This window comes from Macaca mulatta, chromosome 9, assembly GCF_049350105.2.
Source record: "Macaca mulatta isolate MMU2019108-1 chromosome 9, T2T-MMU8v2.0, whole genome shotgun sequence".
Taxonomy (NCBI): domain Eukaryota; kingdom Metazoa; phylum Chordata; class Mammalia; order Primates; family Cercopithecidae; genus Macaca; species Macaca mulatta.
The window spans coordinates 6,430,294-6,456,999 of record NC_133414.1 but is presented as its reverse complement, the minus strand read 5'-3'; the positions used below and the strand labels follow the sequence as shown (position 1 = coordinate 6,456,999).

Genomic DNA, 26,706 nt, shown 5'->3' with positions numbered 1-26,706 from the left:
ACAGTAAAGGAGTAAAAGAATGGCTACTCCATAGACAGCAGCCTCAAGGACTGCTGGCTGCCCAGTTTTATGGTTATTTCCTGATGATACGCTAAACAAGGAGTGGATTATTTCTGCTCCCCTTTTTAGACCATATAGGGCAACTCCCTGCATTGCCATGGCATTGTAAACTGCCATAGCACTGGTGGGAGTATAGCATTGAGGACGACCAGAGGTCACTCTCATCACCATCTTGGTTTTGGGGGATTTATTGCAACGTGTTTTATCAGCAAGGTCTTTATGATCTGTATTTTGTGCAACCTCCTACCTCATCCTGTGACTTAGAATGTCTTAAATATCTGGGAATGCAGCCCAATAGGTCTCAGCCTCATTTTACTCAGCTCCTATTCAAGGTGGAGTTGCTCTGGTTTAAATTCCTCTGACAGTTGTCCCCACTTTCAGTTGTTCCATGTTTCCAGACCAAACCAAAGTATACCTCACATATACTGACTGGTGTCTTATGTCTCCCTAAAACATATGAAACTAAGCTGTAACCAAACCACAATGGGCACATGTACTCAGAATCTCCTGAGGCTGTGTCATGGGTCATGGTTCTCACATTTGGCTTAGAATAAATCCCTTCAGATATTTTACAGAGTTTGGCTTTTTTTTTTTTTTTTCTTGGCAACAAGTTCCTCATTGCAATTAACCTTAAACAAACTACTGTTTCTTATTGTATCAAAGAAATACAATTATCTGAAAAAGCTCTAAATATGCCTCCTTTTTCCAATTACTAATTTGTGAGGCTGGGGTTTGTTCATGAAGTTTAGCCAAGACATTTTGATTGAATGCAGACTCAGATTTGAGATCTACTAAGCCAGACATTAAAGAAGTTTGCAAACATATAAAACAATGCCAATCTTGTACATATTTATCTTTTGTCTTGGGGAATATATTATGAGAGTTTGGCTGTGGTTATTATATGCTACAATAGTTTTTAGGGGCTTACTGGCTTACTTTCCCCATTGCTTTGTAAATGATTCCAACTCTTAATTGAATCCAATTTATTTGTTTCTTCTAGTAACATCTATCCCCCTCTGATCATTTCCTGAGGTTTCCTAAATGTTCTTTTGTCTTAAGACATAGCCCCACAACCTCTTTTATCTCTTCGGCTTTAAAATAGCCCTCAAGACTCACACAGAAGGAAGACCACCTGAGGACACAGAAGGAAAAGTTCTGGAGAGAGGCCTTAGAAGAAATCAAATCTGTTAACACCTTGACCCTAGACTTCTGGCCTCCAAAACTGTGAGAAAACAAATTTCTGCCATGTAAGCCAATAAAATAAAATAAAATATTTTTAGAACAACAAAATAAAATGAAAATAAAAAAGCAGTAGCAATTCCAGCAGACCTTGCCCATCCATCTCTGTTGTATTTTCTGCTTGCCAATTTTCCTAACCTGCTTCACATAAATTCATTAGACACCCGGTGGGGTGGCACAGTGGTGAAGGTCTGTCCCTGCAGCTGTCACTACTCAATCCAACTTAATCTAACTTAATTTCAGAGATTCTCTTGTTTTAGGTAGTCTCTAGCTAACTGTATTCTCCTTCCATTGATGGAGCTACTTCTATCTTACTTTTTACAAGAATTAATTGCACCACAGTTTCTGTTGCTGCCGGGCATTTGTTCAGGGCCCTTTCTGCCTGTAGAATCTTCTTCACTAACGAGGGCTGTGATCTATCTTGACAAGAGAAGGAGCCTTTTTCACGCTCTTCAGCTGTTTGAGACTTTTCCACTTCTCCCTAGAGATGCTAATTTTTCTAGCCAAGAAACTGCTGTTTCCGTATCTCCTTCTGGGTTTAAATATACTTCCTCTGTTTAAAATCAGGGCTGGAAGTAAATTAAGCATAGAATGGCTTGAATTCATGTGACTCACCAATCTGTGTCTCAGGGTAATTGTTTTTCAGTGATTTCCCAGGGGAAGTAATGCTGGTCACCTCTGGAACAGAGTTTTACAGGTTTAATGAGCTCTTCTGTTTTTTTTCATCCAAATACTCATCAACACTGCCAAGAAATGCTTCGTTTTCCACTGGTGTCACATGGAATAGAGCTGTGTGTTCAAAGGTTCTGGCACTGCCACTGGGCCACATGCCAGTCCTGGGGGGTGGAATATGTCCTATCTTCTCAGGAGATCAACACCAAGAATCACCCTCTTATTTACATAGTTTAAAAAGATTAATTTCAACATAAAAAGTGCATAGTTAACCGTTTCCCACATGGTAACTAAGAGCCCAGCCTCTGAAGCCAGATTTCCCGAGTCAAATTCTACTTACATCACTTTACTATCTGGGTATTTGTGGGTAATTTACTTAACTTCTCTATTCCTTGGTTATTTCATCTATAAAATGGAAATCATGGTAAATCCTACCTTTCTGTGAAGACTGAGTTAAAATGTGTAACATACTTATAGAATAGTACCTGGCACACAGAAAGCATCGTGTTAGAACTAGCTAATGTTAGGGAGGGATTGGTGTTGGAGCACGGATATAATTCTAAGTGACAGAGGCCATATGTGACAGAAATGCACACTAAAAATTGTAGTTTTCCTTGATCTCCATGTGTTCAAAGCACCAGAAACCAGTTGGTGAAGACAGGCTTCCAGTCCAGCACTGGCCTCCTAGTGAGGACTGCCAGGCCATGGAAACTGGGCCTAGAGTCACACCCACTAGCCCTCTCTGCCCAGGGCAGAATCCAACCAGGAGTGACAATGACCACGGCACGGTGGATGTCACTCATCTAATGTTGCTAACCTAGGTCTGGATAGTTGATTTGCCCCAGTGTATGGGTACGTGAAAGAATCCAGTCTTGTGAAAATATGCTGCATAACAAGAAAAAGGAAACACAATGAAGACGCAGGGTCTTGATCAATTTCATGATATAAAATGAAAATGTGTCCAAACCCAGCCAGAGCCAGTCACATGTCACTGTACTGTGATCACCTCCACATGCTTGCCTGTCCCATTTCAACTTGGGTGTTTAAGGGCAAGACCCAGTCTTCCTCATCTTTATAACTAAGGAATAACAATAAAGAAAGCTCGTTGGAGAGCTGGGGTTGTGCTTGAAGCATTGTTTCAGACACATAAAGTTTAAGGTGCATATTAGATGTCTGTGTGAAGAAACGAAGAAATGGAAGAAAGAGAAAAGACGGAGAAATAAAAATATGCCAAAATGCAAATTTTATCATTGATTAAAGTTGAGAACTAACAAATAGTGTCTAAATGCACAGTTCTAAGACTGTGCACATAGTCACCCTGCGGCACCACAGTGAATCCATAGGAATGCCATGGGGGATTTCACAAAAGACATACAAATGGCCAATAAGCACATGAAAAGATGCTCAGATCATTAGGCAGTAAGGAATTGTAATTAAATCCACAATGAGACACCATTTAACACCCACTAAAATAGCTGTAACAACAACAGGAGCAGACCAAAACTAATGCTGGCGAGGGTGCGGAGAAACCGGAACTTCGCACATTGCTGATGAGACTGTAAGCCTGTGCACTTTCGGAAACAGTTTGCAGTTTCTCAGAACAATCAAACATAAACTGCCATCAGTCAGCGAGTCCCTGCCATCAGTCAGTGAGCCCCTGCCATCCTCCCTAAGGTCTCTTGCTCCTTGATGCCCATTTGATGCCCATCCACACCTCCTGAATCTGTTTCCAGCTTTTTAAGCCTTTGATTGCCACTTATCCTTGGATTTTCCATTCAAATAAAGTAAGTGCCAATGAGGAGAAGCAGCTACTGAAACGAGTATCTGAGTATCTCCCAGTCTTAAAGTCAGGAGAGATGCCCGCAATCATTTGACGCAGAGGGTCCCTTAAGGGCACACGTTTACACATCCTCTATGGACCTTGATCTCCAGGCCCCAGACTGGGGAAGAACTTACACAGAAGTCACATTTCCTAGAGAAAAGCAGGGAACCGAGGAAGGCGACGGCTTGTCAGCTCCACTCAGGATGAACAGACAAGAGGGACCGAGTTATCAATTACCATCTGAAAAGGGAACTGGGAAATACTGCTCAAGAATGAGGCTGCATAACCTCTGTGACACTTTTTAAGCTCTGCAATTGCCCAGTGTTTGCTTATTTTTACTATCCATTGCTTCCTTCCTCACTGTGACTGTGCAAAGTTGAAGACGTCTTAAAATCAGACAGTAAAAGCCCGCCATCTCCTGTTAAGAGTCGCAGATGCACTGGAACATTAAGTGCTTCCCAGCGCCACCTGGTGGTCGGCTTCACTCAGTTTTCATGCCTGTTGGAAGTAAATCCATGAAATGCAAATACCGTAGTGGATCCTCATTGGCCAGCTATCATGAGACACATGACCTATTATTGTTAACCAACTTGTGTTACTGTGCAATGGAGCGCTGGGGCTCATTCCTCCCAACTGCAACTTTGTCCTTGCTGACTAACCTCTCATCAGCCATCCACCCCTGCGCTCCCCAGCCTCTGGCAACCACCATTCTACTCTCTACTTTTAAGGTCAATGAACGACGGTTTAGGTATAAGTGACAAGGAAAATTCACAAAACAGCAGTTAGATTTTTGACTCTGTGGGAGATAAAATACAAGTCACACACCTACACACGCACATGTTCACAGGAGTGCTACATGCAGATGACTGTCACCTGCTGCATGTGCACTGTGCCACTGAATCCTAACACTTCTAGGCAGACAGTGACAAAGAGTTTAAAGGTTTAAGAAGTTAAGGAATTTGCACAAAGTCACACAGCTAATGAATGATAAGGAGTCATGAACATGGAAAAATTAAAGGTCCATAGTGGTGGAGCAGGGCCTGATCACAGGAAGGTCCAAAGACCCTCCCATTTCCTGCGTCCTTTGTAAACAGTCTTCCGATTAAACGCCCCTTGGAAATTTGGTCAAACCATGATACCTCACCCTCAATCCTACTCCCACGAGGGTGAGGCTCCCATGAAGCTCTTGCACCAGTCACATGTCTTTTCGTTTTGGGACGCCTGCAGCGAAGTCCTCTCTTGAGGCCAAGCTAGAAGGTTCCTACATGCCCCTGAACATCTGGAAGGCTGGGCAGGGAGGTGGATGAGAAACTGAGGAACAAGGCAATGGCAATGATACTGGTCGTAGCAACAATGCATTCTTGCTGGGACATATCCTGGGCCAGACACTGTCTCCACAACCGGGAGGTGCTGCAGTTCCTCCATTGAGTGGACAAGGACACTGAGGGCTGGGAGGTGAGGCAGTCTGCTCAGAATCACAGAGCTAGAAAGGCACAGCTTTTATCTGCAGAACCCACATATCTGACTCAGCTGGCCTGCCTGTGATAAAGTGAAAATGGGAAGTGATGTGGAGGGTACTGTCCCCAAATAGTCCCCTTCAGCCACTGGGCAACACCTCCATATCTTCCCTGATATGAGGAGGAAATGAGAGGCTCGTATGGAGGCTGAGGTGGGGAACGCAGGAAGTGGGAAGAGACCATGGAGCAGACATCAATTTCCTTCTGGCTTAATTCATTTTGAATAGCAGCCAAGGGCCTATGAGTTGAGAAGTTATATCCCTGGAGATTCATGTGAATCCCAGGGTACAGGAGCTAGGCCAGATTCGCTGAGCAGACAGCAAGGACAGGGATCACAGCGTCTGGACCATACGAAGTCCATTAAACCATACCCTCTACCAACGCCTGGGCATGAACACCATGCTCTGCAGGGCCTCCTTCTGATACATGAATCTAAACAGGCTGAATGAGCGGATGTGAGGAAGTGAACTGTGTTTCATATCCGCTATGGGGGTTCCCCAGGTATAATCTGACTTATCAGAAGACCACATTAATAACTAGTATTTAGGAATTAACCAGCTACTTGGGAGGCTGAGGCAGGAGGATCACTTAAGCCCAGGAGGCGGGGGTTGCAGTGAGCCGAGATCACTTGACTATACTCCAGCCTGGGAGACATAGTGAGACTGTCTCCAAAAAAAAAAAATTCAGATTTTTAAGGAAGAAAAAAGCCTCTTTATTGAACTCTGACAGTGTCCCAGACTTACCCCATTTCACTTTCCAATGGGGGAAGGGAAGGACTCCGCTTTAGAATAACCTGGGGGTCATTGGCAGGGCAGAGAAGGAAGTGAAGGTGACACGGGCTGGCCTGGGGCACAATTGGTGGAGCTGGGCAATGGGGCAGAGACACATTACACTGTTTCCTCAGCTCTGCAGATGGCTTCAATAATTCCGTAAGATAAAGTTTTCTTAAAATGTGAAGGCAAATTTCATTGATCGGAATCATCAGTGTCTTTTTTCAGAGTAGAGGCCACACAGGCTGTCCTGGAGAAACCCCATTGCCTTCACTTAGAACACACTCAATTCTCCAGATGTGTCAGAGAAGGCGGCTCTTGCAGCCCCCCTGACTGTGAGGCTCTCATCCCAGGCACAGCTGCCCTGGCGCTATGATGACAGAGAAGGGTCAACATCACCAATGGCGTTGGTGCATCTGGGCTGAGCAGAAACAAGGAATGGGAAGCTGTCCTCAGTATTCTATGTGGAAAGGATAGTCTTTGTGATTTTTAGTTCTGAAAAACAGAAAAACAAATCAAAAATAGAAACGAGTGATTATTTTTTAAGAGAAACATTTTAAATGATACAGTTATACACTTTTAAACTCCCCAGTGCGTGAAATTAGCTTCATTCAGTGGCCCACCTTCAAACAGGAAAAGAATTACAATGAGAAGGTTTAATTAATTTAAAATGTGTATGATAAATACCTATTCAGACACCAATCATCCAATCTGTACATTCTTCCCTCTATTTTTAAAAGAAGGAGTCATATTTACATGGGGAATGTGGCCAGTCGGAGATTCCTGTCTAGGCTGAGGATGTTATCCATATCGTGCTGTGTTAACTCAAAATCAAACACCTGGAACCAAAACACAATGTTTGTAGAAAACTCAACTTTAATTCACATTTCATGGAGCGCATGTTGCCTACAGAGCAGTGTGCTAGACCTGCAAGGGACACACAGATGTGAAACAAACACTTCATCAGACACTTGGAACTTCCCTGAATCACAGCCTGGATTCCCCAAACGCCCTTTGATTTTGATCATGTGACTGGTGCTGGCTTGGCCTTGGCTACATTTAGGAAGCCTTGGAAAGATGGAAATATATACTGCACTCATCTTAGTGGAATAAAGGACAAGTGGGAATAGTTAAAAGGTATGGCGGCTGGGTGCGGTGGCTCACTCTAATCCCAGCACTTGGAGGCCAAGATGGGCGGATCACAAGGTCAGGAGTTGGAGACCAGCCTGGCCAATATGGTGAAACTCCATCTTTACTGAAAATAAAAAAATGAGCCGGATGAGGTGGCATGTGTGTCTAGTCCCAGCTACTCAGGAGGCTGCGGCAGGAGAACCGCTTGAACCCAGGAGGTGGAGGTTGCAGTGAGCCGAGATCACACTACCACTGTACTCCAGCTTGGATGACAGAGTGAAACTCTATCTCAAAAAAAAAAAAAAAAAAAAGGCACAGAATTTTTCCCACTGACTCTGCTACCCCTCAAAAACCCAACAAAACCATTTGTTCCATACACCTGCCAACTAAGGACCCACTTGGCCCTGGGACTATGAACTCTAACGGTACCATATCACAGAGTAAGTTTTCTGAGTGATCCATTTTTCTTCCTTGAAAACAGTATTCTTTTCTGCCCGTCCCTCCCCTTTTGTTGTCCCCACACACTGAGGAATAGGACCCATGGCTACAGCATCAGCGCCCACCCTGGCCTGGCAGAGTGGCTGTCTTGCGGTAGGAGGAGGGGTGCACTGAGTGATTCCAGTGCAAGGACCTGGAGAACCTCAGCCTCTCCCCCACAAGAGCCTCCCCCTCCTGAGGCCAGGAGAAAGTAGCCTCAGCGTGTCATCTGGAGGGAGTGAGGAGTGCTGGGGCTGGGGTAGGGGGATTCTTGGGTTTAAAGGGAATCGTGAGCAGTTCTAGAAGAGTCCCTATAAAGGGCAGGCAGCCTTGCAGCAGCAGTTCTGAGAGGCACTGGGGCCACAGGAGGCGGGCTGGGGCAGCACCCTGCACTGGGAGCCCTGTGCCTGTGCCACTGGGTGTCTTTCTTCTCCCCGGCTCCCACCTCCTCCTGACAGCATGAGCACTTCCTCCAGCCCCTCCTAACCCGCTGCTGCTCTCTGTGCTCAGCCCTTAGCTTTGCTTTGTCACTTCTGCTTTGGCCCTCAGGTCTCATGTCAGCCTGGTCCTGTCTCACTGCCTGGGGATGGCATTTCCCCTCAGTGTGTAGCAGACCTAATAGAGGAATGGGAGCATCTCAGCTGGGTCTGAGGTCCCTGTTTCACATTCACTGCCACTAGGCCATGGGGATCCCATCCCAGGCACTGAGAGCCACGAGGGCAGAACTGGGGCAGATGCGGCCCCCTGCCACCTGCTGAGTTGCTTACTCAGTGGCTCCTCCCATGGGAGGGTCAGATAATCATCCCCAGCCTATGTCCTCCCAGGGGCAATCCTAGCTGCCCTGCAGGGCACAGAGGGCACCTTAGACCAGGCCCCCATGTGGAGCAGATGCCAGTCAGTCAGCAATGCTAAATTCTAACCACTACAAGAGACCTGCAGCCTCATTCCAAGAGGCCTGTCAATAGCCATTGGAGAGAACTGAGTTTACAGCTCAGCCAAATCCACACTTTTCAGGTTTAAGGTTGGCTGGTCACCCAGAGCTGCTCTGGGCTATTCAAAGAGCAGGATGCCTGAGAAAGAAGAGAAGTGCATGCGGGGAGCAGGTGAGCTGGACAAGGGCCCAGCAGGAAGAGCGCTGTGGATACCCTGAGGAGCCTGCCCATCCCCGGGTCCTCCCATCGTGGGTGGCCTGTCTCTCCTGTCAATGGCAGGGCTATGCCCACCGGCAGCCAGCTTGGCATGCACAGTGAGACTGAGGGCACAGGCACTGCTACAGATGGGTCAGTCAATAAACTCCGGTGGCAATGCTTGCTTGGCACAACCAAACAGAGCCCTGAGGATGCAGCAGTGCCTCGTGGAGCTCATAGGCAGTTCGGACACCCAGAGGGACACTCCTGGGCACATGCTGTCTATGGAAATGCAGCTGTGCAGCTGGCCCCAGGCTCACACACACCTGTGCCGAAATGATCAATGGCTGTGGGCTGCCACCAATGCCTGTCATTGCCTGTGAGATCGTTACGGGTGACATCCGTGACTGGGGGTGACTGGCAGCTAAGAGCATCAGGTACTTCCATAAGCCAGGCACTATGCCACCCCTTCACTATATCATTACATTTCACCCTCACAGTGATCCTATCAGAGGGTGCTCTAATGAAGAAACGAAGGCTTAGAGAGGTTATGCAGCAGTTAAATTGTGAGTGGGCCTGTGGGAATCCCAAGTCCATGACCCTGACTGGGTTATAGACTATGTCGTCAGGGTTGAAACCACACATAGTTCCTTCACATAGCTCCAAAAATAGATTTCACACGCCAGTCTTCACTCCTGCCTCTCGGAAGTCACTAGACAGGAGTCAGGACCAGACCCTTCCCACACAACTCAAAGCAGTGCCCTCAGGCCATGTGGGCACACCTCCACGCGACAGAAGGTGGCACCCTGTCCACCAACTGCCTCCCCTTTCTCCTGAGCACATGCTTAGGAGACACCCAGCCTCCCCTGCGGGCCAGCGCAGCCATGTGACTGATGCACATGCTCAAGCCTTGCCCATACAAATGTTTCCACTAAGATGCTCTTCCCTCCTTCCTCATCTTGGGCTGGATGGAGAAGACACCAACACCCTAGGGGAGAGAGGGCCCTAAGATGGAAGGAGCCTGGGTCCTTGGATCGCTGAGTGAAAGGTCAACCACCAACACCCGCAGTGCAGAGGCAGAGGACCCTGCTGCATCGAGCCCCGCGATCCTGAGGCCGTGTGCCACAGCAGTCATCCCTTCCCATCTAACACACGATCTGAAATCCTCTAAATGAAAGAAGGAAAACACCTACCTGGATATTCTCTTTAATGTGACTTGGGGTGATAGATCCGGGGATCACTATCACATTCCTCTGGATTTGAAATCGGATCAAGATCTGCAAGGAAACAAAAAGTCTACTATCACACAAAGGGAAATCCCATGTAGTCTAAGTTATTTGCTAACACCGTGAGTTTTATGGTGCAGTAAGAGTCCAAGAGTCAATGACAGCAGTTACTGTTACTGGCATTTACTGAGCAGCTCTGTCAGTATGTTGGTAATGACAGCCATCAGCCCAAGGAGGAGGTCAACAGAATCTGCTTAATGAGAATTCCTTAACATGCGCCCAGCCCTCCCACTAGATGTTAGAACAAAGAAGACTAGACTAAATAACTTTTCTGTTCCATCTCATACTAACCATGCATGCAGGTGGTGGGGCAGAGGGAGGCCTGGAAGCTCTTCCTCTGAGTCTAGACAGGCTTGGAGACAAGAGTACATGGCTTGAGTGACTGGGAATGGGGCTGCAGACCAACTTCTGCTGAACGCTGGGAGGGTCTAATGAGTCATAGACTCACCTGGGTGAGCCAATCCCTTCCTGGGACCTGCCAAGCCCCAGGACTCCGCAAGGATGTGAAGTCGTCAGAGAACCCCACCTGGCTCGGAACAGCCCTCCCTCAGTACCTGAGCAGGAGACTTGCTGTGTTCCTTTGCAATCCTCTGGATCACAGGGTCATCTATCAGGTCAACCCCTTCACTAGAGAGACACAGCACAGGGGGGTGAGCCAGGAGATCCAACATGGATGTCCCTTTCTTTAGAAAGAAGAAATCTTTGTCCAAAATGAAAGATTTATTTTCTGATCATGACACATGCTGACCATAGGAAATTTTTAAATGCAGAAAAGCACATCACCCCACAGTTCTAGTCTGGAGATAACCACTGCTAACACTTCGGTGAACAGGGCTACATAACATCACTTTTCATGTGTATTTTGTGCTTTTCCTCAAGAACCAGGTGGCCATGTCAGCGCACGCAGCCAGTGGGCTCTCAGGCTTTGACGCCCCCTGACTCTCAGGGCTCTCTGACTTCGCAGCTTCTACTGTACGCCCTGGCACAGCGCTGCAAATCGGTATTTGTTGATGATGATACTTTCAGAAAAGTTCACCCAAAATACCACTAAAAAGTGAATACTGTGAGCATGTGGAACCTTTAAAAGTGGTTTTGAAGATGATCATAGAGTCTCTATGCATCCTCTGTTCAGGCTCGGGTGGGCCCTGAGAACTCTAAGGATTCATTTTTTCAACAAGTGTGTACTGAGCCATCACCCTGTTTCAGGCATTGTGCTATTATTATCCTCAAGGTCTCCTGAAGGAACCAAACAGAGCGCACAGTGGCCCGCCCCAGTCAGTCTGAGAGCTCCCTGACTCACTCCATTAGAGGATCCTCTACCCCAAAGCTCAGCTATGGAACGGACCCAGCCTTCTAGGGACTTTCCAGCTGGTACCAAGTTCAAACACACATGCCCCACTTCACAAGGAAAACACACAGGTGATAAAAGTCAAGTAATTTCAGCCTTTTGGGGGTTCCCAATGTTTCCCAGGTGCTGAGCTAGGAGCTGGGAAGAGAAGAATAAATAAGATACCTGCACGCTGGTTGCTTTCACTAGTGGAAGAGACTGAGAAGAAAATCACAAGACAATGTGACAGGGGCTGTGTAAGAAACATAAATGAGGGGTCAGGAGGGCTTCCTGGAGGAGATGATGCTGGACTGGACTGAACCTTAAATTAGAAACTGGAGTTTGCCAGATTAAAAAAAAAAAGATTTGTGGGTAAAGAGAACTGTATTTGCAAAGGCACAGAGGTGAGAAAACATGTTCTATCCAAGGACCCCATAACAGCTTCATGTGGCTGAAGCCCAGGATGTTCACAGGGATAGGGACGAATGAGGCCAGAGGCGGGCAGAGGTCAGGCTGGCTGCATCTCACAGGCCACACCAAGACCTGAGTAATTTTTCCCAGGAAAGTGATACGATCACAGGAAAGGAAAGAGACAGCTCCTTTCAGCTTCCTCTGGGAGCAATGGGTTGGAATAGAGGGGGCCAGGGAGGGAGCCGAGGGGCTCCTCTAAGGACCTCGGGAATTCTACTTAACTAAGGCAGTGACAGTGATGGCAGAAATGAAATCATGACACAAAGTCCAACTTCTCCTGGCAGAATAATCAACAGACTTTGGTGCTGGATTGGACTAGGGATGTGGGGACGGATGATTTCCAAGCTTCTGGTTAAGGTGGCTGAATGGCTGGAGGTCCCTTAGCTGATCGAGGGAGCACAGAACAGCTGCAGGGCCTGGGTAAGGATGACAGCAGGCTGTGCCTCATCCAACCACGGAGAGACCTGGGGAGCATCCTTGTCAGGAGGTCAGAAGGGGACTGACGCCCTGGTGGGGAACTCAGCAAAGAGGTCACTCCAGGCTGGTTTATGTCCCTGAAGAGGTCCTGCCCCTCCCATGGCAGTCCACTCACAGCCACTCCCTGGCTTCCAATAATAAGCCATGTCTTCAACCCCAGGCTTGAGAGGTGTGGACAGCCCCCTGTGGTCCCATCCCTCCACACCCTGTCAAAATCTCCGTTAAATCCTCCCTCAATCATCCCAAGGAAATGAGAAGGTGGCACCTACTTCCCAGTCGGACTCTGACTAACACACCATTGATGTATCCTTACCACGAGCCACCAAGAGGACGGTAAGCAGTCACGGACACACCTCTGGATTGGCAAAAACTGATCAGATTCTTCTGAGTAAGATATGGGTGGCACTCAATCTATAACAGAATCACAGCTTACATAAAATTCAGACCACTGGTGTTCAAGAAAAGCTCTACAAGAGAAGACCTGCGTCAAAGTCTTGGCTGTCACTGAGTAGCCATGGGGGCCAGCTCCAGGCATAAGTGTTTCTGTTGTGAGGAGGCTGGACAGAGCAATCTCCAAGAGGCCAGCGGCTGTCATGGTCTCTGAGTCCATGGCCTTGGGGACGCCTACATCATCTGAATGTTCCAATACCACCTGCTCTGCGGGGCCTTCCCGGAGCACTCAAGTGAAGACTGTAACACTCCATAGCTCCCATCTCCCCAGGCCTTTATTTTCCTCTACAGCACCTATCACTATCACTTTTACTATTTGCTTATTGTCTTTCTGTGGTCACCAAGATATAAGCCTCATGAAGATAGAGATTTTTGTTTGAATTTGTTTTGTTCATAATGTCTTGCCAACACTAAGAACAATGTAGACACGTAGGAATGCTAAAAATACATCCACTGAGTAAATGAATCAAATTGAGGAACTACATGTGACAAACACCTGCTACCGGTGACTTGAATGATCATTTTAAGCAGCTAGAGAGCAGGATCACTGTCTCTTGCACATTCTCCAAACTCTCATATATAATTCCAGGTTATAGGGATATTTAAAATAAATATTTAGTGTAAATTACAGAGAACTATGAATAGTGCTTTTGCTCTCAGGAACATGCCACACTCATCAAGATCAGCCTCTTTGGAAAGCCTCCAAGAGATGCCAGCCTTCTGGAGCCTTCTGAATCCTGTGTTCCTGGGTGTCCATCATCCTATCAGAAAGCAGACCCTCCACTCCACCTTGTCTACTCAGACTATGCCATAACCATTCCCAGGTATTTAAAGTGCTGAACAACTACAAAAACTGACACAAAACGGAAGCTACTATCCATATAAACATATATAAAAACTTACGTACATAGGATTGTATACAAGGCAAAGTTAAACTACATTAGAAGCTGGGTCAGAAGCCAGGTTGCTCTTCATGTTGGCGGCCACAACAGGACCCAGGGGAGCTACTGAATGGCTGAGGGCCTTTTCCTTGTTCTGGGTGCTGAATACTTGAGTTTGTTCACTTGCAAAAATTCATCAAGTTATGTATGCCTTTTATGATTCGCACACTTTTGTGCATCTATTCTGTATAGAACTTTTTTAAAAAGCGTTATTTATTTTAAAAAATAGAACGTGATGCTCTATTCTTAATAGTCCCAAACTGGAAACTGTCCAAGTACTCATTAACAGCAGAATGGATAACTCAATTGTGGTTAATTCACAAAACAGAATACCACAAGAAATAAGACAGCACTATCTACAATCCCATGCACACAAACACAGCGCTGTGTGAAAGCGGTGAGCACAGAGGGGTTTATGCCACATCATTATTTTATCTGTGTAAAGCTCTGAAGTGAATCCCAGCTGCTGGGAATGGGAACGATGCTGTGCTCGGCAGGGGTTACAGGGTCACTGGATGTGCTGTTTACTGAGCTGGATGCTGGTCCCAGAGCTATGCTCAGTTTATGAGAATGTATACAGTTCCATTTTCACATGTGCACTTCTACTCTTCAATAAAAAGCTTAAGTACCGTATAAATGATCTTTGAACATACAAAGCTAGTCTAGAAAATACAGTAGTTCTTTCCCCACAAGTCTTTTCTCTGCATTAAAAAACGAAGTGCCGGCCGGGCGCGGTGGCTCAAGCCTGTAATCCCAGCACTTTGGGAGGCCGAGACGGGCGGATCACAAGGTCAGGAGATCGAGACCACAGTGAAACCCCGTCTCTACTAAAAATACAAAAAATTAGCCAGGCGTGGTGGTGGGCGCCTGTAGTCCCAGCTACTCAGGAGGCTGAGGCAGGAGAATGGCGGGAACCCGGGAGGCGGAGCTTGCAGTGAGCCGAGATCGCGCCACTGCACTCCAGCCTGGGCAACAGAGTGAGACTCCGTCTCAAAAAAAAAAAAAAAAAAACAAAAAAAAACAAAAAAAAAACGAAGTGCCTGCGTCAGCTTCAGCAGCCTGTGAGCCTGGCGTGAAGCCATCTGGTCATCCACTCTTTCTTGCTGCAGGTTGCAGGCTGGGAAGAGACGGAGGGGAGATCCATGCTCCCGAATGAGGGTGAGGCCCCTGCCAGGACCCTAACCACTTCTGAGCACACCTGGTGACCTGCCTGTACCGCACATGGAGGGCCAAGTGCCAGCTCATGCCCTGCCTGCCAACAGTACCACCTACCCAGACGCACCTTCAAGAAAGCCACTTGGCTAGCTGCTGCCTTTAGTCACCATTCTGAGTGCTGGCAGAGGAGAATAGGCCTGTTTTGTGCTTCACCCATCCTCCCATTTCCAGAAGAGCCCTACAGAAGTGGCAGCTGGTGGACCAGCCACACAAGTTAAACTCTCTGATGCTTCCATCGGCTTACCTGGTTGGTTACAGGCTTGAACCTCAACCCAGGCTTATTCAAAAGCCTCTCAAGTTGCTCATGGTTGAAGTTTGACACTCCGATGTTCTTCACCAGCCCGGTGATCACCAGGTCCTCCATGGCCTATAACAGAACAATGACTCCGCTGGGTGTGAAGCTTCTGTCTACTGCACTGACAATCTATGTCCCTCAGCAGTTCTGTATGGTATTCTAAAACTGGTTGCACCCAATATTTTTATAATATTTTACTTGAAGCTTCAAAAGCATTTCTGCACTCAAGGTCTGATTCCAGTCCCATCTTTCCTGGCTAGGGGATGCTGGGCAAGTTGCATGACCTCACTTGGCCCCAGTTTTCTCAGCTTCAGGACAGGGCGACACTACCTGTGCCACGGGGATGTTTAGGGGTTATGTGGAATCACAGAATGCGTCATCTAAGGCTGGCGTCCAGCACTCGACACGTGTGAGCTCTTCTTGTTCCTATTCCTCCTGATGTCTGGCCAGCATGTCTGCTGCGGATTTTATTTGTTCACCTTTCTTTCCACTGAGACATTGACCTTCTTAAGCACACAGATGCATCATCATTCTCCTATCCCACCTTCTCCACTTACTATTTTAAGGAACTTTTGGGCAGAGCAACCTAAAGCTCTGAGCTGGTTACTGACCAGCAAGCCAGGCTGCCCCTGAGCTTCAGGAAGAGCATGGCTTCGTGCCAGGGTCCGTAGTCAGCAGCAAGTCCTGAGTGACCAATGGGCCAACACGCAGCAGTCAGTTACTGCCTCAACTCTGCAACAATCACCGGAACCTCGCTGGTGCTACATGAGCACCCTAGAGTTTAACCCAGATCTTTTAGGACATAAAACAGTGTGACAGAAAGGGTTGAGGCCCATGGGCCTTGGTCCTGACATTGCAGATACCTTAGGGCAGTCTTTGTCTTCTACTGATCGGGGGAGCCTAGCCTGGGACTCCTCCCTGTTCGAGGGTTCCCTCTGGCCTCCTTCCTGGAGAGCTTCACCCAGCAAGCTCTGTCCTAACCTCAGCATGCTTAAGCTTAAGCTTACTTTCTTCTTGGGCCTCAAATGTGACGTCCCATCCCACATGCTGGTTAGCAAGACCATAAGACCAGACGTGCTCTGTCAGCCATGCTGGAGCCCAAGTCTGAGACCCACGCCAGCCTGTGGGTCAACTTCCAGGAACCACCACCTCCTTAATTTCCTGCTCAAGACTTTACTGCAAGCCCCTGCAGTAAAGGGCTGTTTTTGGTCTCAACTCTGGAAATGGGCTGACACTTGGTAACCTTCCCCAACACTGGTCTAGCCTCCCCAGCCTGAGCTTCCATGCTGCCAACTTCATCACTCTGAAATGCCTGAGAGAAAAAGAAACTTAAAACATTAACAGTGGTAACTGCTGGGTACCGGGAAAATAAATTTTTTGATGTTAGTTTGATATGAAAGAACTCTCCTGCATTTTCTGAAAGAAATACGGTTTTTTAATCAAAAAATAAATATTTGAGAAAAAACGTGAGGTCTATAATGAGCTACCCCTTAAATAATGTATCAAGAGGGCTGCACTACACCAAACCAAAGGTAACAAGAAAGTCACTGAGGTCTCTGAGTTCTTTGGGTATTGGTTCCTTGTTTGTTCTGCAAACTCCACATCTCAGGAAGACAACCTTGATGTCTTTGAACACAAGTAGCTCGGGGCTCACTGCATCCTGGGTGGAGACCCACACAGGATGAGGCTGCCTGGTGGTATGGCTCAGCTCACCTCCCACGTGTCCAGGAAGTCCGTGTCACCAGGGATGACCATGTCGCTCTCGTCCAGAGGCAAGTCGTGCACTCCAGGATGTGAGAGGCAAAAGGAAAGTTCACTGCAGCTCATGATCCATTCTGGATGAGGAGGCTGTGAAGAAGGACAATTGAGATGTGTGAAAAACACAAACAAACAAACAAACAAACATGTGTCAGGAGACCTGCATCCAAGCCACGGCCCTGTCACTAAGCAACCCCAGCCTGGCCATGTGACCAGGCCCAGTCTTCACCTTTCTAAGAAAAGACCAATGGCTGATGGACTGGATGGCTGGCAAAGCCTCTGCCAGCCTGATGTTCCCTGTCCATCTCTCACGAGATGGGAAAGGAAGACCCCGTATTCTCACTGATGCAAGGCTGTCCTCTCCCATCGCCTCCAGAAAACAGTTTACTAATTTCGGGTAAAGAATGCGTGAGGAATGCATTTTCTTCATGTCTTATAGGGCCCAGTCAACCCTCTCCTACCTCCACTGTTAGGGTCTTGTCTTCTTTTCTTAGAATCCCCATGATGATGACAGGTGAGGAATGAGTATACAAAGGTACACAGCAGGTAGGGGCAGAGAAAGACACCTTGAAAGGGCGAGACCCTAAAGTCACCCTTCAGAGCAGCACTGATGTGCAGTCCAGCTACCTCCCTCATGCACTCCACATGGCGTGTTAATGGTGAATGTCATTATTTAATGACACCTAATCACACTCCTAAGCAACAGTGGAAAAATGTCACATGTTCCAGCCTGGTCCACATGCAAGAGGCATTTTCCATGATGAGCTGAAGTAATGAACAGTCTCGCTTTAAAGCCACATCCCATGTTGACATTTATCCAAGCCTCCACAAAATTGCAGCCCGGGACTCATAGTTGGTCTCTGATCTAATTGTCCAGCATCACACAAGGCCTAGCAGTTCCTACTGGCCAGAAGACATGCTGACGATGCTGCATTATCCTCCTCTGTAATTTGCTGGGTGATCTGAGACCTCTTCCTTTTCTACCACCCAGAAATCCAAAGACAGGAATCTGCTAAAGGATGAGGGCAAGCAAAGTGTAACAAATGTCTGACCTGAGCATATACTTCTGGGCTCCAATAATCTAACTTAAACCTTCAACGTTCTGTGTCTTAGTTTTATCATCTCTCCAAAAGGGATGTTAATAGTGTCAACTCTGTAGAACTGTCATGAGAATTAAATGAATATGTGTAAAGCACCTAAAATAGTTCTGGGTACATAATTAAAACAATGCTGGCTGGCATTGAGTGTAATATAGCTATAGCCATTGTTTTAATTATGATTTTCTGCATGCAGCGAATTTCAAGACACAGACATCACTCTGGTTTTGCCCTCTGGCTATCTTTCACTCTTAGTCAGTGTGACTAATGGACAGCTGCCCACATCATTTATGGAAACTAGATACAAAGCCTTAGTTAAGTAAAGCTGTGCAAGGAATGAAGTGTTTTTTGTTATTTTACTCTAAAACAGTAGCCAACAGTGTGGCAGCATAAAGAGAACTTCTCACAGGTTGGTTTGTAAAAGACTCCTGAGCAGCAGGCACCCATTCCATTGTAGGAAGAACATCCCTGGAAGGGCTTCTCTATTTCACAGGTGTCAACTGTGTGACCAGGCCCTCGCCCAGGCAGGCTGTCATCACAGCCCGGGGCAAATGTGCAGGGACATCCTGGCCAGGACCTGTGTGAGACAGAAGCAGGTTGCCTAGAGTAGGGAAGCCGCACGGCTAGACTAGGGTAGCTTAGTGGCAGAGCCATGGCTCAGATGCGTGCTCCAGAAACACTGTGAAGCAATTAAGAGAATAAAACCAAGTGGAAAAGTCAACTACCATCATAACCCACCGGACCCTGCTGCAGGTGAACAAGCAATTATCTCTCATATTGCAAAACAGCATTTACTCTCCAAAGAGAACAGAACCTGCAAGCAGAGACAAGGCCTAGGAATTCACTGGGAACTTTCTCTGAGCAGCAGTATTTCCTCATCTGATCGCTGCTTTCACCTAAAAACCTAAGGGAAGAAAACCTGCTGCTCTCTTGGCTTGGAAAAAAAGTGACTGGCTTAAAAGACAGACCTGTGGGGGCCTCAGAGGTCAAGCCTTAACTGAGGCCCAGAGACTGCCCAAATGCCACAGCTAGCATGTGGCAGGTGCGGCCTGGGAACCCCGGCCCTGATTGCTGGTACATGCTCTCCCCACCGCAAGACAGGGTGTAACCACGGGGAGGAAGGTCCTGCAAACCGCGGAATGAACTACCTACTCAATGGTACCTTGAAACCCATGGGCCAGTGTATGAGGTAGAGGTCCAAATAGTTCAGCTTCAAGGCCTTTAGACTCCTTCTGCATGCTGTTTTCACTAAGGACTTCTTGTGGCAGGTGCACCACAGCTACAAAGGAAAGGGGACCAGTGTCACACATGCCCACCCAGAGCCAGCATGGCACCCGTTCTATAGCCCCACAAAGCTACTGTCTCGGACCGAAAATAGCCGAGTTGAGATGACCACAAATACAACATGGCAGGTTCTGACGGGAGGACAGGGACATTATCCTCAGAAGAGTTCCAGGACACCTGCAGGGAGAGGCTCCAAAGCTGAACTCCTTCTGCCTGACTCCCCCTCAAGGGAAGCTCAGGAATCCAAGAAATATTTGGTGGTTATTTGGATCCCTTGGGATCAAAAACAAAAACGAAAGTGAAATTCCTGCAGGCAGAAAAGACATGATGAAAAATCAGAAGTCTCTATCTTGTGTTTCTCATTTACACAGACTCCGCATTAAGGGTTCTCTGTTCCTAAGGCACTGTAACCATGTGGGTTAGCCTACAGGTGAGTTAACTCACACTGCCTTACTTCTTTTAGCTATTTCCTTCCACACTCCCATTAAGCAGAAAAACTTGTGATTTTCCCCTCATTATACTTTTATTGACTGTGACATAAGCTAACCTGAAGGCTCTGTCACAGCAAGGAAAAAACAAAAATGATAAGTTAAATGAAAGTAAAAGAAAGGGCAATCAAATAAATGGAAACAAACGAGCACAGTATCTTCAGAAAAATAAAAAAACGAATGCTGGAAGTAAATGTATTCCACTGTTAATCACAGTTGTCTCTATGTGGTGTGTATATGTGTGATTTATTTATTTCTAATTACATTTCTGTAACTTTTCCAAATTTCCAAAATAATGAACATATTTCCACTGCTGACTATGATCCACACAGAAGCAACTTGCTCCACATTGCAGGGCGAGCCTCAGAAATCTCCAGTTGCTCACTTCCCTACCTGGACTATTCAGAAGATATTCTCGCCGCTTGGCCAAACACACACCAAGGCTGCTCTCTTACCACCCTCTGCTCTAGTGCAGATAGCAATGGTGACTGAAGAACATTAACTTCCATAAAGTAAAACAGAAGGCAATTCAACTATAGAAACAACATTGAATCCTGAGGTATGAAATTTTAGCTGGGAAGTTACTCAGGAAATTCTCAAATCCAAAGTCTCATTTTATAAATAATGAAGCTGTGAGCCTGAGTCATGAAATCCCTAATACTCATGGTCTTAACATTCCGCTTCCAAATCAAAAGCAAAGGAATTCTTGAATTCTCCACTATCGTAGTCCACTCTGCGTCTTCCACAGGGCCTGCCTCCCAATTACCCTCCACATCCATTTCCTCTTCTCCCTCCTTCACCCACTGTGCCAGTGCAGGCCTTCACCATCTTCCACCTGCACTGCTGTTAATGTCTCCTACCTGGCCTCCTGCCTCTGCCTCAAATGCAAGCTCCTTTCACCTACTAAAATATCCTATACACAACACAAGTTGCACTCACATATGATACAAGCTGCCCTACTTAAAAACCAAACAGGGCTCCTGTCTCTAGGAAAAAGCACAGCTACTGACAGGGCACAGCTGAACTTCCATGGCCCAGCCCATCCACTACTCAGCCTCACTTCTCGTTACTCCTGCAGCCTGACATCATGTGGTCCAGAGAGACCAAGTGATTTGGTTTGGCTGTGTCTCCAGCCAAATCTCATCTTGAATTGTAGCTCCCATAATCCCTACCTGTCATAGGAGGCACCCACTGGGAGGTAACTGAATCATGGGGGCAGGTTTTTCCTGTGCTGTTCTGGTGATAGTGAATAAGTCTCATGAGACCTGATGGTATAAAGGGCAGTTCCCCTGTACACGTTCTTTTGTCTGCCACCATGTAAGACGTGCCTTTGTTCCTCTTTCGCCTTTTGTCATGATTGTGAGGCCTCCCCAGCCAAGTGAAACTGTAAGTCCATTAAACCTCTTTTTCTTTATAAACTACCCAGTCCCAGGTATGTTCTAACAGCAGCGTGAGAATGGACTAATGCACCAAGCTTCTTACAAATCCCTGCACCTGCCATGCTGCTTCCTGCCTTATGCCTGCGCTCAAGCTGCTCCCTCCACACCCAGAGTTTCTCCTTCAGCAGACGTGCGGTACAATTTGGAATCTGCATTTAACAATCACCCCAGTGATTCTGAATTTAGGAATCACTGTGTAAACAGACTTCATGAGGGCTAGGACTTTGTCCTACTCACCAGTGTAGCCAAAGTGTCCATTACTAAATCAATTTTGATAATGTATTGTTAATTGGGGGTATCTGTGTACTCCTACCTGAATGACCAAGTAAATAATATGAAACCAACCTGCACACAATATAATTCAGCATGCTCATGAAGCTGTGAATATTCTTGTTTATTCTGATTCAAGTATGAAACAAAGTCATCAACTCCCATAAAGAAAGTAGAAAGCCCTCCCGAGATGTAGCATTACCCAAGCTCTGCCAGCCTTGCACAGAGAAGCCTTACCTTACTGGCAATGAACAGATCCTCCCGTCTTACGGCTCCTTCCTTGATCTTGTAACGGATCCCTGCTCCAACCTCCTTCTCGTTGTGGTAAAAGTAAGCACAGTTGAAGTGCCGGTACCCTGCGTCAATGGCTACTTTCACTGCCTCAGTCACTTTCCCCGGAGAAGCCTGCAAAACCAACAAAACAAAGTGTCTTCCCACAGTCAGAGGAACCCAACACAAATCTCCCCTTTAACCCAAGCATGTGGACCACATAATACATACAAAATTAAGTCACTAATTTGGTACTAGTATAATCAGTCTAAAAACAGGTAATGTCAGAGTTATGAAGTAATTTATGAATAATCTAAGTTCCAATTCCTTTACATATTTTGGGAAAAAAACTATAGGTTATTTTTAGTGTCTGCAGAAAACTGAGCTACATGGTGTGCTTTCTGAATGATCAAAGCAATAAAAAAGTGTAGAATGAATAATAACTGAGATGCAAAGAGGCTTAAGATTCATCCTGTACACTCAGATTCCACAGCGTCCAATAATAAAGGTTGAGGTGTAGACTCACATGAAGGTATCCATTCAAAAAGAAGCATATAACAAACCCAAATGAATGTATGATGCTATAAGCCATAAGGTAGTTTAGAAAAGAGAAGAGTCACTCTAAATGAAGCTCAGGCAAGGGAAGGAACTAGAACTAGGGAAGACCATGGGGGTGGGTGGGCTTGCAATCACATTAAACAGAAGACTGACAAGGGCTTTATAGTTCACAAAGCACTTTCTCATTGGAGCTTCACAGTAATCCTAGAAGTTAAAGCAGCATAATTATCTTCATTTTATGGGCAACAGATTCAGAGTGGTTGAAAGCTAATGAACCAAGTATCCATCTTAAGTTAGAAAAAGAACCCAAGAAATTGAATGGAAAGATAAAAATATGATTAAGAATAACATCAATAAAATAGAAACAAAGATGTAACAGAGAAGATCAACAAAACCAGACGTCAGTTCTTGGAAAAACTTCAGTAAAATAAACAGACTTCTGGTCAGGTTGATGAAGAGGCCAATTTTTCAAAAAACTGACATGAATAGAAAGTAAAACATGCAGATAAAATGGACTTAAAAGAAAATATTACCAAAAACTATATGTCAATAATTTGGAAAAATGATATAAAATGGGAAAATTCCTAGAAAAATTTAACTCAAGAATAAAGCTTGAATAGTTACATAATTAGAGAAAGGAAGTAATTTGAAAAAAAAGAGAAAACCACCAAAGTTTCATAAAATGTTCAAGAAATCATCTCAGTTTAACATAAACTTGCAAACGACAGAAAAAGACGGACTTATCTCAACTCATTCTACAAAACCAGCATAACCTTGAAATCAAAATCAGACAAAAATATTAAAAGTTACACATTCATCTTATTCGTGAATACCGTTGCAAAATTCTTAAGTAAAATAAAAGCAAATTGGATGCAACAATATTTATGAAAAGATAATATACCATACCCATGTTGAGTGTATCTCAGACATCTAAGGATGGTTTGTTATTAGAAAATCTGTAATTCATCAATATTAACAGATTAAAATACAAAAACAAAAGTAATCTCAATCAATATTTGTTAAGATTCAATACCAGTTTAGATTCAAAATCTAAATTCCCAGTAAGTTGGGGGAAAAAATTAATCTGATAGAGTATCAATATTTAAAAAAACCCATCCTACATCCTTTAAAATCAGGTACAAAACAAGAACAGCCACTGTGCTGGAGGTGCTTTCCAGAAGCACCTAAACAACTAAGAAGCAGCAATTTTAAGCTTAAAGACTGGAAAAAAAGGAAAGTAAACTGCCATTATTTGCTGATGATATGATCATTTGTGTAGAAAATTCAAACAAACGTAAGGCAAATTAACAGAAATAATAGTACAGTTTAGTAAAGTGGCTGGAAGTGTAATGAATATAGCAGGTGAAACAAGTAGAAAACGTAATTTCAGAGAAATATAATTTCCAGTAGTATAACACACTATCAAGAACCCAAGAATAATTCCAACAAAAGACATATATTCTCCTCAGGAAAAACTATACAACCATATGAAAATATGTTAGAAATGAATCATATTTAGGACAATTTATTAACGGAGAAGAATATCATGCTTGTAGAAAAGTTAGATTTAATATTACAAAGATGTCAATTATCTCCAAGTTGGTCGACGGATTTAATGTAGTTCCAATCAAAACCCCAATAAAGTTTTCCACGGAAACTTGTAAGCTAGTTCTAAAACTTACAGTGGAGAGTAAGGTGCCAAAATAAAAAGCCAGGACCCAGGTACACGCATCTGTCAAAACTCATCAAATTGTACACTGTAAATCTACAAGAGCAAAGAGAGGTGACCTGCCCTACTAGGTATGAGGGCTTATCAAGGAACTGTAGTAATTAAGACAGCGCCGATCAGGCACACAGATGGATCAAATGGCCCCTAATAATGAAGAGCCCAGGCTGAGGTCTCCAGACATCTCACGGCTCCCCTGGCTCTCTTGTGCTTCAGTCATCATCTTGAGAACACTCCCTAACTAGCCGCATGAGGACAGGAGGTGTGTGGAGCCAAGTGGAGTGGCCCCAACCATCCCAACTGAGACCAGCCAACTCCCAAGTGAAGGAGCCCAGCTAAGGTCCACAGAGCTGCTCTCCTGACCTCCCATGCAGGAGGTACACACTTGCTGCTGTACACCACCAAGGTCTGGTGTTTGGCCATTGATGCAGCATTTCTGGGGCAACAGATAACTGATAGATCTGTGATGTTCATTCACTATTAAAAATAGCCAAGTAAAAATAAGCCTTTGCATAGACCAGTGATGAGTGATTGTGATTAATCCAATTTGATGCACCTGTAGTCCAAGAAAGAAATAGAATATTTTGACCGCTTAAGCAGAGTTTTCACTAATTTTTCCTTATCCTGTGTGCACAGAAGTCTGGACTCCTGCACCAAATTGTTGCATAAGTAAAGGGAAGCAAGAGACTCAACAGTTTAATCCATCAAGTGCTTCCTGAATGAATGGCTGCCAGATGCACGTCCTTTACTAGATGCTGAGAACCAATATGAACAGAATGACACTCCTAGCCTCTAAGAGTTGGTAAGCAAGTAGGAGAAATAATTTAAATAATATTTTCATGAGCAGAACTTGAGCATTCTGACTCCTCAGTAACTAACTTCCTATGTGACTTCTTATAGCTTTTATCAACAATGAAGTTTAGCTTTAAAAAAAAAAGATGAAATTTTAAACGCTTTTTAGTGCTGTCTCAAATCACTGGCAGGAATTGAGTTCAAAGTAGAGAAAGGTCATAGAATAGAATGGTGGTTATAAGAGGCTGGGGCTGGGGGAGGTGAGGAAGGAGGGAATGGAGAGTTGCTCATCAAACGGTACAAAGTTTCAAACACACAGGAGACACAGCTTTTAAGACTTACTGCACACTAGGATGCCAAAGGTCAACAATAATTTACTACACGTGTATTTCAAAATAAGACATTTCAAGCATCTCACCACAAACAATAATACCTGAGAGAAGTGATGGATATGTTAATTAGTTTGATTTAACCACGCTGCAATTGTACACACGTCTCAAAACATTGCAGTGCCCCCCATAAATGCACAGAGCGATAATATGTCCTTTTTCTCAGGCATCTGGACGGGCTACTTCTAAACAGGGAGGAACATGAGGTCCCAAAGTTTCCTTTAAAGCCTAATCAGCAATTCCAATTTTCCTTTTTTTTTTTTTTTTTCCCCAGCAAGGTCTGGCTCTGTGCCCCAGGCTGGAGTCCAGTGGCGCCATCAAAGCTCACTGCAGCCTCGACTTCCTGGGCTCCAGTGATCCTCCCACCTCAGCCTCCTGAGTAGCTGGGACCACAGCCGCGCACCCCTCAAGCCCAGTTGATTTGTTCATTTTTGGTAGACACAGGGTTTCGCCATGTTGACCTGGCTGGTCTTGAACTCCTGAGCTCGGGCGATCCTACCGCCTCGGCCTCCCAAAGTACTGGGATTCCAAGCCCGCACCCCGCGCCGGGCCCCAACTTTTCTTTCTCTCATGACTGGAGAGGAGGCTTCGAGGTTCCCTGCTCAGGCTGAGTCCAGCGCCGCCAAGGCCTCCACTCTGCATCCCCGCTCCAGCTCTGAGTGACTACAGGGGCTCGGCCTCTCCACCGAGCAGCTCGGCCCAACGCCGCGGCTGCAGCCCCCGAGTCTGACGCGTGGCTGCCGCAGTCCCCGCTTGCGCGGAGAGCGCCTCCGCGGGCAACACCGACTCGGTTTTAGGAAAGGCCAGGCCCGGCCGCGTGTGGGCGGTGGGCGGGCGCCGGCCAGGCGGAGGGGAGGCCGCCACACTTCTCCCCGGCCCCGGCCTGGACCCCGTCGGGCGCCCCCAAGTCCCGCGCTCCCCTAGGTTCGGCGCGCCTCCCTGCCGCGTCCGCGTCACCTTCCAGCAGCTGAGGCCCACGGCGGGGATATCTCCCATGGCCGCCGCCCGCCGCCCCGCCGCCCCGCACGCGACTACCCAGAGACGCCGCGCCAGTTACCGCCGCGCTGGCGACGGGCGGCTGCGATTGGCTGGAAGCGCCTGGAGACGGTTGACAGTCCGACAATGGTTGGAAGCGTGAACGCTGGGCTTCCTGACTGGCTGCTGCTGTTGCGCGGCCGGCACTCTGACTGGCTGGTTTTATCAAGGACGGGCATCCTGACTGGCTGGAGGCGCAGAGCCAGCGGGAGTTTCAAATGGCTGGAGGCGCTGCGCTCTGGACATCCTGATTGGCTGGCGGCATGCACGACGGAGTTTTCGATTGGCTTGCAGAGCCACGCAGGCGCGGGGAAGGTTTTCCA

General features: G+C 46.2%; 1 protein-coding gene across 8 annotated transcripts; it reads right to left on the bottom strand.

Annotated features, from left to right (window-relative positions):
* Positions 1-5,998: 5,998 nt before the first annotated feature.
* On the bottom strand, positions 5,999-26,454 carry AKR1E2 (aldo-keto reductase family 1 member E2). 8 transcript variants are annotated; one of them, XM_015146359.3, is made up of 10 exons: positions 25,810-26,425; positions 21,851-22,018; positions 19,295-19,411; positions 16,991-17,125; positions 15,227-15,349; positions 12,690-12,787; positions 10,656-10,728; positions 10,009-10,092; positions 6,837-6,919; positions 5,999-6,575 (listed from the first exon to the last, which is right to left on the bottom strand). In XM_015146359.3, exons 1-10 carry the CDS (start codon positions 25,918-25,920, stop codon positions 6,533-6,535), a joined length of 1,035 nt encoding a protein of 344 aa, XP_015001845.1. In that variant the 5' UTR covers positions 25,921-26,425; the 3' UTR covers positions 5,999-6,532.
* Positions 26,455-26,706: the final 252 nt, after the last annotated feature.